We start from the raw sequence: 14989 nt of genomic DNA, 5'->3' as shown, positions 1-14989 counted from the left end.
AATCCTATCTGTTGGAGGCAGCTTGGTTTCACAGAACACATTTCAATTAAAAAATATGAAGCAGAAAGTGACATTTTTGACACTGCGGGATCAAACTCTAAACACGCCCAATATCATCAGATTTCAGAATCTATGCTGGCTCAGGGATGGTTAAAACTTGAATGAGATTCCTCCAGGACATACCAGGGATGCTCAGCCAAGGCTTGGATAGATCCTGCCTGAAACCCTAAGGGTCCACTGTCAGACAGAGCTACAATACTCGGCTAGATGGGCCAATACTTGACTTGGTATAACACAGATTCCTATGTTCCTAAAACACTCAGCCAACAGGGACAGGAGAATAGACGGAAGGAATGAAATGGTTGGCACTTACATCCCTGTGGATTGCAATTAAAATGGTATCCTACCACCACAAACCAAGAGTGACAATGCGCAGCCCACAAGATGCACTAGACCCTCTTTATTCATCTGAATATATTAAAAGCAAGAAAAATGTATTTCCATAACCCTCTGGAAATTTGTTTTGAGAAAAATATGTTTTTCTATGTTTTTTTAAAAAATCAGAAGTCAATTTCCAGTCACTTCTTGTTTGGGAAACACACCACATACCTATTTGGTGAGGTTACAGACCACTGTGGGTCCCAAGGTTGCCGAGCCATGCCCTTGGCCAGCCCCATGCCCTAGGATGAGTTAAGTTTTGCAAAGACTCTTTTCTTACAGATTAAGGAATCTGTGGTGGGAGAAATTCACACTGAGACACATCAAAGAGCTCACCAAATTTCTCACCAACAGAACCTTACACTTAAAGAGAGTGGAATCAGGGATGGGAAGGATCACAGCAAATGGAATTCTGGGTGACAAGGGAGGTAGGGAGGGAGGATTAATGGGATGTTGAATGACAGAACATAACAAAGAGAGTAGAAGTTGAATATGGGGGTTTCAAGATGGGGAAAGTGGTGAGAAAAGAAGAGAAACGTAGCCCCTATTCTCACCAGCAAAATAATTCAGAATTATTTTATAGTATTCTGTCCTGATTTGACCCTTGCTCCCCCTTTAGCATCAAACGCACCTGTTGTAATCTATATGCACTTTGGTTTGGAACAATATATTTTCTTTCCAGATGTCAGTCTGGAGCAAAAAAGGCATTCCCTACCTTTCCCATGTGCTTACTATACTGGATTATTGTCAGTCACAATCCTACATTGCTGCTGCTGCTTCTGCTTCTTCTTCATCATCATCTTCTTCTTCATTTCTGGCATGCATTCTGGATACGTACATCAGAAGTGATTTGAATAAACCAGTAGCCTTTCTTGTCCCATTCATATGCACTTCTTTTGGTAGATATGCATAAATGGGGAGGTACATACCTACCTGTGAAGTATCCTTACTCCTCACACATGCTCCCGCTGCCATTCTAATCATCTTCACAGACAGCATGTGGCTGAAATGAAAATTGTGGTGGTTTTTTCTTTGAATTGGTAGCTTTACTGCAAATGTCTATTGTGGTCTGCAAGTAAGTAGGCATTGCTCAATGCAGGCTGGCAAAAGTAAATAGGAAATGTCTCCAGTGAAGATGTCATCTGGCTGCTTGGAAGGGGATGGCACCGGTAACTGGAACAGTAGGCACTCCTGGGAGCCCTGATATTTTTGTTGTTGGAGGCTTTACCCATGCAGTGAGGAGTGGCGAAAAGTTTTTATCATATCCATCTGGTCTGATGAGAAATGGGTAGAATTTTTTCATATGCCATGGTCCACTTTCTTTGCCCTTGTGGGTGTACTTGTGAAGAGATACAGGAGGAAGACATGGTAATGAGGACATAGTCATATGCTGGTAAAATTTGAGCATTAGTTTGGTTCCCTTCTCAGTGCAGGTGGTAAGCCACTCTCTTTCCCTCCTGACATCCACATCCTACATCGTCATATGTTCAAGGTAGAAAGAGAGGAAGGCCGCATGCAAGATGGATGCATTCAAATAAAGAGATTACAAGTATGAATTTGCAAGAGTTGAGCAGAACAGTGGAGGACAGAGGCTCTTGGAGATGTCTTATCAGCAGGATCGCCATGGGTCGAGATCAACTCAAGAGCAGTTAACAACAACAACAACTCTTTGTCCTCCCAAGTGAGCAAAGCAATAATCTCCTTGCTATGAGAAATCACATATTCAAGATAGTCCCCCAACCCCATGATTTTCATGCTTCCTTTTTCCTTTGTTCTTTCAGCTGGAGAAAGTGTGGCTGCATGGTTAGCCACAACAGTGGCCATCAAAAACAAAGTGAGTTGCATGGCAAAACATAGCAAAGGTTCACTGCAATAGATAATAACTGCTGGTGTAGCATAGAGGATAAGATGCTGGCTGTTTGGGAAGGGGACAATGGGGGAATTGAATGTATTTTTCCCAGATAGGATTTTCCCTCCATGACCATTCAAGCCTCTGTTCAATCTCAGAAGGTGTTTCATATTACAAATTTGGAGTGGAAGTTTACCCCAAGTCAAAAAGGCATCTATCAGGAACAAAGGCACAGAGAATGCACATACAATCATTATGTGTACCCTTCCATCACTCCAATAATGTTTGTGAGTGGGATACAGGGAAAAGATGTGGCTAAATTTCCTGAGTGCTTGGTTAAAAGAAGCAAAGCAAGAAGCTTTTTTTAAAGGACAGATATTTATGTGCACATGATGGGAATGCAAACATTATCCAAAAGTTAGGAAAACTCGTTATTGTGCTATTGCCAAATAGAGTCTGAAAACATGATTGGGAGGGCATATGGATATCCACATATTTTGTGATTTCTATATACAAATATTAGCAAAATCAGTCAGTAGTAGATGTTTCCCATATATATTATTTGCTTAAATACAATATCATGTCATCAAATATCATGTCATTAAAAAGGTTGGTCACCTGGATCGCTTGATGTGGATGCCCCCTCCAAGGCAGCCCCAGCCTCAAATGGTGCATGCTCTTCATGACTGGATCCATGAGCATTAAAAGTGATCCCTGGTGAAAGCTTGGCTCAAGTGAATATACTAGCTGCAGATGAAGATGAGGGAGATTCCACCCCATCACATAATGTTGTATTAGGGAAATGATCTACAGCATTTATGAAGGTGGTATTGAGGTCCTGAGAATCAGAAATATCAGCATCGCCTAAAGTTTAAAACTGCATGAAGTAAGCACCCCTCCAGGCACAATGCTGGTTTGCTTGGCACCAAGGACCCCTCCCCCCCGGAAAGAGATCTGAAACACCTACCCAGGGCTCCAGCTCCCATTAAAGCACCAATCTCCTTCTCATCCACAGTAATTTGGGTATTTGAGAAATGTTTGTCAGACCCCATTGGCCAAGGGTGTCATATACACTTGCTGGATGCTAGAAGCTTGCCCTAATGGAACTCAAACTATTGATGTGCTGTAAGCCACAAACTTCAGGTGTATTGTGGCATCTGCATGGGAAAAAATTGTGCCGTTCCTCATAAAAGGGCTTGGTGGCTGTACCACTACCACTCTGAGAATGTGAACACACACTTTCCAGTAGTGCTGCTGGATATACTTGTATTTGGTCCAGAGCTCTTCTACAGTCCTCTTGAGGCCCTTTTCTTATATCTCCTGAGCAATATTTTCAGAGATCTCAATATTTCTGTGGCTCTGCTTCAGTTGCTCCGGTACCTTCACTTCACCCCATATGAAGTTCAGATCACTAATTTCCTCCCTTTTCCACGATACACCTCTCCCGGGGTTTTTTCTTGGCTCAAAGGAGCATTGTCCATTCTACAAGGTGATTTCATAGGGTGATTTCACAAGAATGGAAAACCAAACAATGGCCAGCAAGCAAATGTCCCCATATGAATTATTAGTATTTTTAAATGGATATACCATATTTTCCAGTGTTGTTGTAAGGAAACAAAGGGAAGAGTCAGATGACCATCTGGTGCAGGTAACCTCCAGCTAATCTGTATCCCCAAGATGCAGTGCCCAGCAAGCAGATTTCACATATGAAGTCAATTTTTTTTAATGGAGAGACCATGCTTTCTGATGTTGTTGGAAGAAAGCCAAATAAATGATGGTAACCTTTCTGAAGTGGAAATGGCCAGGTGACCACCTGGTGCAGGTAACCGCCAACCAATCTGTGCCCCCCTCCAACTGGGCTATCCATTGGTTTGAAGATTAGAATCAATAACCACACTTAGGTGGCATACTTTTTGCCTACCAAAGCCATCTTGGAGGCTGAACAGCCCCATGGAAGTAGTCCCTTTACTCAAACTGAGCATTTCATATCTCAAGCAGATGGATAGCTAAGGCAGTTTCAGTATCTAGAGCCAGATCCATGGAACCTGGAAACAGTGTGGAAGAAAGTGAGGAGTGGTAAAAGGAAGGCCTGGTACATACTTGGGTTTTTGTTTGGAGCAACGGCGGCCTTTTTTCATGCAGAGGGAAGCCACAACTGCCAAACCGCGTGGCTTTGCTCCGCAGGAAAAAGAACCCACAAAAAGTGGGTTCTTTTTCTGCCACACCAGTTACGTCTGAGTGCACCAATGGCATACTCGTGATATAACTGGCACAACATGACATGCGGACATATGCATCCATTATGGCATAATGGTGGCGCCAGTGTACACAGGGCACCACCATTATGTCACTACCAGTACATGCTAGGGTTAGGGACCATGCGGTTGCTGTGCAGTCCCCTAACCCTTGCACAGCATGAGCACAGCACTTTAGCGTCGTCTGTACCTCACCAAAGAGAACATTCCTCATTCGTCCCTTACTTTTCATCCCTCCCTGCACCATTTCTCCCATGGATCCACACTTATGATTCTATCGTTTTCTTTCTTTGCTTACCTTCTGTGACTTGAAGTTGTATCATTTTCCCCAAGTCACTGTTTATTCCAGTCCCACACTTGTAAATTCCAGAGTCTTCTTTTCTCAGATTATTTATAGTGACGTTAAAAGTTGCTGAGCTCTCTCTCATAGTGAAACTAATTCGTACATCTTGCTGTTTCTTCCAGCCTTTTCTTCTTTCTCCTATGGGAGAACAGCCCGATTTGCTCAGTTTGCACAACTTCATCATTCTCAGCCCATGAGTTTCAGATGGACATTGGATTATCACTGACCCTCTCAGTTTACCCCAAAAAATTTCCGGTGATTTAGGCAGATTTGGACCTGTTTGGGGAAAATTGGCCATCACATTTTATTAATCTTTCTCTTTTTTAATTTTTCACCAAACTGAAACATATATAAAAGCAAAAACTACTGCCTGCTAAACAATCCAAAGTACACCCATAACAATGCCTGCATCCACACTGCAGAAACAATCCAGTTTGACACCACTTTAACTGCCAAGGCTCAATGCTGTGGAATTCTTGGAACTATAGTTTTGTGAGCCATTTAGCTTTTTCTGTCAGAAATGTCTGATGCTACAACAAAATACAGCTCCCAGAATTCCATAGCATTGAGCTATGGCAGTTAAAATGGTGTAAAACTGGAGTATTTCTGCAGTGTGGATGAAGCCAATAATATGAAAGTATTTTGTTTGAGAAAATTAAGGGAATAACATTATACCAATCAGACAAGAAGAAAACAGTAAGGAGAAGAGAGGAGAGAAAAGGGGAGAGGAGAGGGAAAATATACTTTTACGTAATCCAGATGTACATATGGGGGGGGAAATTTGTCCTTATCTCCTAGCAATTCTAATGATTTCTTAAATGACTTTTCTTCCTCTACATTTTTCACACAGATTATTTGCCCACTGAACCATAAGGAATTTAAATGGAAAGTTTCTTTAGTAGTCAATGGCTTCACACGTGAGGCCCTTTTACAGACTGGCCTGAAAGACCGGCATGGGGGCAGAGTTGGGGCGTAGCATTCTTACGACGCAGGCCTGACTCCGCTCCCAGGATGCCTTGATTCTGTGTATCGCTCCACACAGGATGCAGTGTCATGGCAAGCTTCCAGTGCTGCGTCCAGATGCCAAAGGTGTGCCATACAGGCACATCGCCACAACTATGGCACCCTTTTGAGAGCACAAAAAGGAGCTGCTTTTTGCGGCTCCTTTCTGTGCCCTTGAAAAGCCGGATTGGGGCTGCAGCATGAGGTTGCTGTGGCCCTGATCCAACTAGGAAAAGGGCAGCTGGAGTCCGCCCCTTAGGGGCAGTCTGCCAAGCTCCTGAGAAGAGATACCATAGATTTCAAAGAGCTCTGCTTATTTAAGGTTCATGTAGAAAGGCCATACAAAAGAAGATTTGGAAACTTATTCTTTATTATCCTAGATTTCTGCTAAAAAGTGTTTTGAACCATGTTTCAGGGCAGTTATTACAGAGATTTATGCAAGGATCCTTTGTTGTTGTTGTTGTTGTTGTTTTGCAAAACAGAAAGTCTGGGCTTAATTCTAGATCTATTTTTATGTCTAGTTTGTTCATAGCACAGTTCTAAAGGTTAAGCTCTAAGTTCAGCAATAATATCACAGTCATTACTTCTTTTCCTTCTCTGCAGGCAATCCTCTAATAATAATAAGACTCATGATATCTAGAAATTCTTACTTCTTGGGTAACTTATTAACAAACAACAACTGTACCTTAGCCTTATTCTGAAGTCCAGACCTCCAAGTTTCTGATTCCCATTGTACCTTTTTTTACAGACCTACTGGCAACACTAATATTACTAACACTATTATTAACATGGGGAACTAGCTGGTTTGAGGCAAGAAAAAAAAATCTTGTTACATCTGAGAAAGAAGAATGAACATAAAAATAGTTTCTTACTCTCTTAAATATATCCTTGTATATATATTATACAGCTTGGGTAAAATATCACCAAACTGTAGTATTTTAAAGTATCTTGTACATAATTTCCACTGCAATGCACTTAAAAGTTCTCAAATATAGCTGAATTTTGTCTCTTATTTGAACATGGATAAAGTAAATTTAAGAAGGTAGGTACAATCCTTCCTGAATAGTTTTATATTTAACAGAGATAACTATTGCAGTATGATATTTTTTTCCCTTACAAAATAGCCCATTGCATCGTTCTATGAATACAGGTCGCTTACCATCCCAAACAGTTAGATTCACTCCAGCATATAAACCATGGTTTGATTTGCCAATGCCACATCTGTAATTACTGGAGTCACTCTTCTTCAACTGTGCCATTGTTACTTGCAAAAGCCCATTATGAGGGCTATCCTTCATGGATACTCTTCCATCATAGTCTTGAAGTGTGAATTGATTTGTGGAAGTGATAGTCTGGCAAGACCTATGGTGAAAGTTGGATTCCTTGCACCAATATTTTCTGTCATGTCTATTGGCTGTAGTGGTTAAATAGTAGCATTTGATTGTCACTGATCCTCCAACATGACTTATCACCAGCCGTGGCCCATATAATGTGCCTGAAACTAGAAGGGGGAAACAATCAACACATTATCTGAGTTGTTAGACAACTTATACAATATCATTTTCTCTTGGAAGTATAACACATAGCAATAGCATTAGCAAGTACATTTCTATACCCCTTATCAGCACACTTAAGCACCCCCTAAAAAGTTTACAATGTGTATAAGCTAATTGCCCCCAACAAGATGGGTACTCATTTTAGTGACATCAGAAGGATGCTCGACCCTGAGCCCTGATTTTGGAGTGAGTGGCTGCTGTGGAGGCATTTAACTACTGCTACACCAGTGTTGTTGCTGTTGTTGTGTGCCTTGAAGTCATTTTCAACTTAAGGCAACCCTAAGGTGAACCTATCATGGCGTATTCTTGGCACGATTTTTTCAGAGGAGGTTTGCTTTTGCCTTCCCCTGAGGCTGTGAACATGTGATAACCAAATTATCTGGGGCCAAATGCAGCCCACTAAGGCCCAGTACAGACTGCTGCTCTGCAGTGGCCTGGAGCCAAAATTAAGGCTGGGGAATGTGGAGCTTTCCCAGCACCATTTAGGGCACATACGCATTTAGATAGCACGCTCACCAATGACGTGCCTCATGTTCGGCCTCTAAACGGCATGGCACACGGCTCCTTCGTGGCTCTTTTTTGGAGAGCATCGTTGCTGGTGCCATGCGGCAATGATGTGGGGCAGAAAGGGGCAGCTTCTCAGCACTCCTTTCTGCCTGTCTGTATCCTCCCTAAATTAACCAAATAAAGCTTTAACAGTGTGCACAGGTAGAGATAGCTGCTTGATTGACCAGTAAGTGGGTCAGATACACAGAGGTGAATGGGAGCTTGGCCCATGCGAAAGTAGGATTCAGCAATGGCATAACTTCCATTCAACTCAGAATAGTTCTGGAGGAGCATGGTTAAAATCTAAAGTAGATCATTCCTGCAGGTGCCTGTCACTTTGCATCCAGCTACAAGAAAAGAGCTGGACATGTTCCCACTCATCCCTCGACTCTCCAACAACATGGAAATTGCTGTGTTGGGGGACAGCACTGCTTAAAAGGCAGGTTTCAAAGGTTTGAATTCGCCCCAAAAAAGGAGAAAAACATTTCTCTTTCTTGAAAGAAGTAAATCGGATATCATTTGCTTACAAGAATCTCGTATCAGGACTAAGGATCTGAGATTAATTAAAAATGGAAAATTAGGCAAAGAATATATCTCCTCAATCAACCAAAGTAAGAGGGGAGTTATATTATATATTAAAAATAATATTGAATCTAAAGAAATATTTAATGATAATAATGGTTGGTACTTGGGTGTAGAAATACATTGGAAAGGAAGGAGATGTCTTTTGGTAGGTGTATATGGCCCTCAAGATAACAAAGATAAATTTTATAAAAAATTGCAAACAATACTAATGGAACTAGAGTATGAGAATGTAATTATGATGGGAGACTTCAATGGAGTTATCCAACCCAATATAGATAGATCATCAGATAAACCCATCAAAGATACGCAGGGAAGACTACCAAAAAGTTTCTTCGAACTGCTAGAAAATTGTAGTATGATTGAGGTCTGGAGACATCTATACCCAAAAGAGAAGTGTTTCACTTTTTTTTCAGACAGACACCAGTCGCTATCAAGATTAGATATGTTTTTTGTGTCACAGAATCTCTTGAAAGAAATTTAAAAAATGGAAACGCTTAGTAGAACCATCTCAGATCATAACCCTATAATATTAAACCTGAACGAAATTAATAGAACCAACAATTGGTATCTAAATGAAGATCTTTTAAAGGACGAAAAAATTGTGAAAGAATTTAAAATAATGTTTCAACATTTCCTAAAAGAAAATAAGGACAAAGAGATCCAGATATCAACGGTATGGGATGCAGGTAAAGCCGTGATTAGAGGTTTCTTTACACAATGGAATATAAGAATCCAAAGGGAGAAAAAAACAAAAGGTAACGAAACTAAACAAGCTGCTTAAGGACAAGGAACAGGACCTACAGAAATTTCCAAGAGATAAGAAAACTCAAAGGGAAATAAAATTGATACAGAAGCAATTGGATCTAGAAGCAACAGATGAATTAAACAAAAGACTTAGACTAACCAAACAAAAATCCTTTGAACATGCAAATAAAACGGGGAAATAGTTAGCCCACAAATTAAAAAAAGAAAAGGAAAAAAAAGCTATTAATAAGATCAACTCAGGTAAAGGAATTGTAACTCAACAAGATGAAATTAAAGAAGTTTTTGTTAATTTCTATCAAGATCTTTACAATGACAAGCAAACAGATGAGGAAGCAGTCAGAGTTTACATAGCTTCGTCAAATATAGAGAGGCTAACGGAAGCTCACAAGACACAATTGAATCAGCCAATATCCACACAAGAGGTTTGGGATGCAATCGACTCCAGTAAATTAGGTAAATCACCAGGGAACGATGGACTAACAGCAAAATTCTACAAAACTTTTAAATTCGAATTAGGGGGCATCCTGCAGGAAATTATGAATAAAGCATTGGATGAAACAATACCTAAATCCTGGAAAGAAGCAGAAATAATCATGTTACCCAAGGAGGGGAAAGATACTCTAGAACCAATCAACTATCGTCCAATTTCATTATTAAATAATGATTATAAAATTTTCGATACAATCTTAGCAAATCGATTAAAATCTTGTCTTAAAGATCTTATTGATAAGGACCAAAGGGGCTTCCTACCACAGAGATTTATGAGAGACAATTCCAGAATCATATTGAACATTTTGGAATATTATGAACGCCATAATGATAAGCAGTTAGGCTTAATGTTTATCGACCTAGAAAAAGCTTTTGATTCGGTCAATTGGCAAACTCTCCTAGAAATCCTGAAAAAAATTCAAATTGGTCCAAATTTTATGAATTGGATAACTAAAATATACCAGGACCAAAAAGCCCAAATTAGGATAAATGGTGAAAAAACTAAATTTATTAATATAAAAAGGGGTACAAGGCAGGGATGTCCGCTCTCTCCTCTCCTATTCCTATTAATCATGGAACTGTTAATAAAAGAAATCAAATTTAATGATCAAATAAAGGGGACAAAAATCAAGAACCAAAGATACAAAACTAGAGCCTTTGCGGACGATATGATCCTCTTTCTGGAAGAGCCAGCAGAAAGTATAGAAACAATTATGGAAATTTTAGACAAATTCGGCGTAATGACAGGATGCAAAATTAACAGATCAAAATCAGTATTTTTAACAAAGAATATGAGAGAGAGCGAACAAAAACATCTAGAACAAAAATCCGGCATTAAAATTGAGAAAAAAGTGAAATACTTAGGACTCCAAATTTCTGACAAAATAAACTGTCTCTATGAAATCAATTATAAAAAGGTTTGGGCCAAGATAAAACAAGACCTTATAAAATGGAACAAATTAAGTCTTTCTATAACAGGAAGAATAGCATGTATTAAAATGATGGTATTACCCCAGCTTCTATTTCTATTCCAAATGCTCCCTATTATCACATCAGAGAAACCCTTTAGGGATTGGGACAAAGATTTGTCTCAATTCATCTGGAAGGGTAGAAAACCTAGAATTAAATACAAATACCTGCAAGACTTGAAAGATAGAGGAGGTTTAGCCCTACCAAATTTGAAATTATACTTTGAAGCCTGTGCCCTCATGTGGATCAAGGATTGGCTAATGTTGGATAACCCAAATCTATTGGAAATAGAAGGTGATGGTAACAATTATGGTTGGCATGCCTATCTAATCTATGAAAAAGACAAACTAAATAAATCATTTAAAAAACATTGTATTAGAAAGGCACTCATTAAAATCTGGAATAAATATAAACGCAGGATATTTCAAGATATTGAAGGTTGGGTCTCACCACAGGAAGCTTTTTATAGGAGGGAAAAGATAGCAGATGGGAATTGGTTTAGATATAGAGATATATTAGTAAAGGAGGGGAATCAAACATCTTTAAAACCAAGAGAACAACTTAACAAAGAGGGCTGGGGATTTGATTGGCTAGCATATAATCAAATTCTAGCAAGATACAAAGAGGATACTAAAGAACATAATGTAGTATCGGCACAGGGCAATTCTGAATTAGGGAAACTTTTACTGGAGAGTAACTCGAAATTAATTGGGAAAATTTATAAGATTTTGCTGTCCTTTGAGCTTGAACAAGAAACAGTGAAAGAAAATATGATTAAGTGGGCAAAAGCGTTAGGTCACCCAATATCCATGCAACAATGGGAAAACTCTTGGAAAAGTAACTATGAATTTACAGCATCACAAAATTTAAGGGAAAATTACTATAAAATGTTTTACCACTGGTATATGACACCATCTAAAATTGCCAAAATATATAAATTAGATAATAATAAATGTTGGAAGTGCAAAAAAGAAATAGGAACTTTTTACCACTGTTGGTGGGGATGTAAGGAGGCCAAGAAATTCTGGAAATTGATAAGTAACTATATTGATCGTATTATGGGGAGGAAAATACTACAGAAACCGGAAACTTTTTTATTAGGTATTATCGATGACAAGATAAAGGGCAGTGAAAAAAAATCTTGTTTTATTTAATTACATTAGCTAGAGTAACCTTTGCCCCAAAATGGAAAAATTCGAATTGCCCATCTATAGATGATTGGCTAGTAAAACTATATGATGCTATTATGATGGACAGATTAACCCAAGCAATTACTAATAAAGCAACTAAACAAAGGGAAGATGAATGGATCAAAGTAATTGATTTCTTTGAAGCAAACTGGGGAGAGATAGCAGTAACAGTATTCAAATAAAGGGACTCAATCTCGGCTAGCACTAAGAACTAATTATAACAGATGATCGGAAGGGAGATGGGATCCACCAAAAAGGTTAGAACACGGAAAGTCAATGAGTATGAATTAATTGGAAATAGATAGGAGGAAGTCACTGTAAGTATGCAAGGGTAGAATGTATGATAAGTGTGAAGAAGAGGTGGAATAATAGGAGAATGAATGAGGAAGATAAAGATAGGGTAATAGGGAAGTAGTTGAAGGGATAAGTAGGTGCAGAAAGTAAGAGTAGGTAGTTAAGTTAATATAGTTGCAGAACAAGGAAATTAATGAAGGATAGAAAGTTTAGGAAGATGAGGAAAGGAGAAAGAAGAGAAGAAAGGAATAGGAAAGGAAATTAAGAAGGATAAGATAGGGACTAGGTTGGAAGAGAGAAAATGAAAGGGTTATTGTGTTAGAGAAGGCGTGGATATTAGTTACATTGTACTAATCAACATTAGTTTGTGTCTCTAATACTCGACTTAAGTATGATAAAGCCGAGTGCATGTGTTTGTATTTGTGTATGTTAAAATGTTTGTACCTGTGTATGTCAAGTGTTTTTTTTTAATAATAAAAAATTTTAAAAATTAAAAAAAAGGCAGGTTTTGGGAGAGGTTTGTTTGTTGCATGGTCAGAAGAGATTTCTGACCTGCACAATGACCATAAGTGAATTGCAATTACATGTGTCAGGTTTACACCATTGTAATTCATAATCAGGACGTCAGATATTGTTTCCTGCAAAGAAAGTGCTGTTTCTTGTACAGAAAATGCTATAGAGCCTGAACACACTAAGCACTAGCTTGGGGGCAGAGTGGGAGCATGGCATTTAGATACCCAGCGCCGACGAGTCACCCGGAAGCCACACCGGTGGTCACACAGTGGCCAGCTTCCAAATGATTTGCGAGCGTGACATTCAAACACCACTTGCCCCAGAGCCAGCAAAAATCCAGCTGTAAAGGCAAGGGAGCAGCTTTTTTCCGCCCCAAATAGGAGCAGAATTTTTATGCTCCTATTTGAGGTGGAAGCTGGCTGGATTGTGGCTGCAATGTGCATTGCTGCGGCCCCAATCCAGCTTTCTCAGGGGCGGCATCACACCACCCATTTGGGACTGTCTTTTCACCCCATAGTTCAGTATTTATTCTTCGAAAAATTTGCACATTTTTCTCCATGGAAAGCAATATTTTATGTCTAGGAGACAGCATTTTCTCTGCAAAAAATAACATTTTTGTACTGTTCTATTTGTTGTTTTGCTAATTGTACAGAATAAGTCCAGAATGGTGAAGGTTCTCATCAGCCCAGGATTTTCGTCTGCATTTTGTGCCTAGAAGCAGCATTTTCTCTGTAGCAAATAATATTTTTGTGCCATCCTCTTTGCTGTTTTCTATGAAAAGGTGCAAATTTTGCACAGAATAAGTCCTGAGTAGTGAAGGTTCTCATCAGTCCAGGGGATCATTCCCACTATGATTTAAACCGGATCATGTCAAATCACGATCCGGTTTAAACGACTATGGTTCCACTTGGGAATCGACTTGGAACCGATTCCTAAGGGGGGTATGGTTTTCCTCCACTTAAACCGCATCAAAAAGACACTGGGTTTTTCCGCTCCTTTTTTGGCTGAATCAATTTATTTGAGCCTTCCCACCTTGGAAAGATAGGAGAAAGCCTTTCTAGGGTGGGAGGGATGCCAGAACAGGAGCACTCTGTTCCTCCAGCCCTCCCACCCTGGAAAGATGGGAGAAAGCCGTCCTCCATTTTGAGCAGGGCTGAGAAGCATGGATTTATTTTATATCTATATGTGTGGTTTTTAGTCAGGGTAACCATACTTGGTCCTCCCCATTTTCAGGATCTGTCCTCCATTTCAACCTCCTGTCCAACCTCAGTTTTTTTTTTCCTTGTGTGTTTCCTCCGCTGGATGTCCCACCACCTGGAGGTCCACCCCACCACACCCCAGCATCGGGTGGTACCCGGTGTGGGAATGCCACTGAGTTTGGGCACTTGGTCCTCTGCCTACAAAGAGGAATGGCCTCACAGGAATGGAGACATATTGAATTGCAGAAGAGGAGTCCTTGTTGAAATATAAATGGACTTTAAATTTCCTGGACTTTGCCCAATTGCTGCATGGCCAGAAGAGGAGGGACCAGCCTGCTAAAGATACCCTCCCCATGGTATCTGTAGAACTCTACTTTAGAGTCATGCTACATATGAGTTAATTTTCTTCCTGTCATCTCTCTTCACTGTACATCTTTCATAACCATACATAGAAATCAGGAGTACAATGGCTTGCATGATTCTAACTTTGGTATTCAAGGATATATCTTTATAAGACTTGATGATCTTATCCTTCATAGCTGTCCTTCCAAGTCCTAGTCTTCTTCTGATTTCTCGATTACAGTTTCCATTATTATTTATAAACAAGGTACAGAAAATCTTCCTTCTGTTTCCATGTCTTCATCATCCACTTTAAAGTTGTGTAAATAAGCTGTGGTTATTATTTTGGTTATTATGTAACATTATTATATAATGTTCAGTTGAAAACCTGCTTTTCCACTTTGCTCCTTAACGTCTCTCAATAGTCATCCCACCATGTCTTTGATATTTTATAATAAGAATACAGTGTGCCCTTGCTCTCCAAGAGGATGCATTCCAGAGCCCCTGTGTATAGCAAAAAATGCAGGAACTTAAGTGCCGTTCTTTTCAATGGGCACATGCTCCTGCTCATGTCACCACATGTACACATACCCATTGGAAAAGTTGGGGCTTACCATTCATGGAAGCTAAAACCACAGATGGCAAGCCCGCAGTTGG

The 14989-nt window shown here is 39.7% G+C and overlaps 1 protein-coding gene across 1 annotated transcript in view; it reads right to left on the bottom strand.

Annotated features, from left to right (window-relative positions):
- The window catches only part of PIGR (polymeric immunoglobulin receptor), a 66646-nt gene that overhangs the window by 51171 nt on the left and 486 nt on the right, over positions 1 to 14989 (bottom strand). Inside the window, 1 exon segment of the mRNA XM_042464294.1 lies at positions 7047 to 7388. Within this exon segment, the coding sequence (XP_042320228.1) occupies positions 7047 to 7388 (342 nt within the window).

The sequence above is a fragment of the Sceloporus undulatus genome, chromosome 4 (genome assembly GCF_019175285.1).
Source record: "Sceloporus undulatus isolate JIND9_A2432 ecotype Alabama chromosome 4, SceUnd_v1.1, whole genome shotgun sequence".
Classification (NCBI taxonomy): domain Eukaryota; kingdom Metazoa; phylum Chordata; class Lepidosauria; order Squamata; family Phrynosomatidae; genus Sceloporus; species Sceloporus undulatus.
The sequence above is the reverse complement of the archived record's forward strand: the minus strand, read 5'-3'. Positions and strand labels throughout refer to the sequence as shown.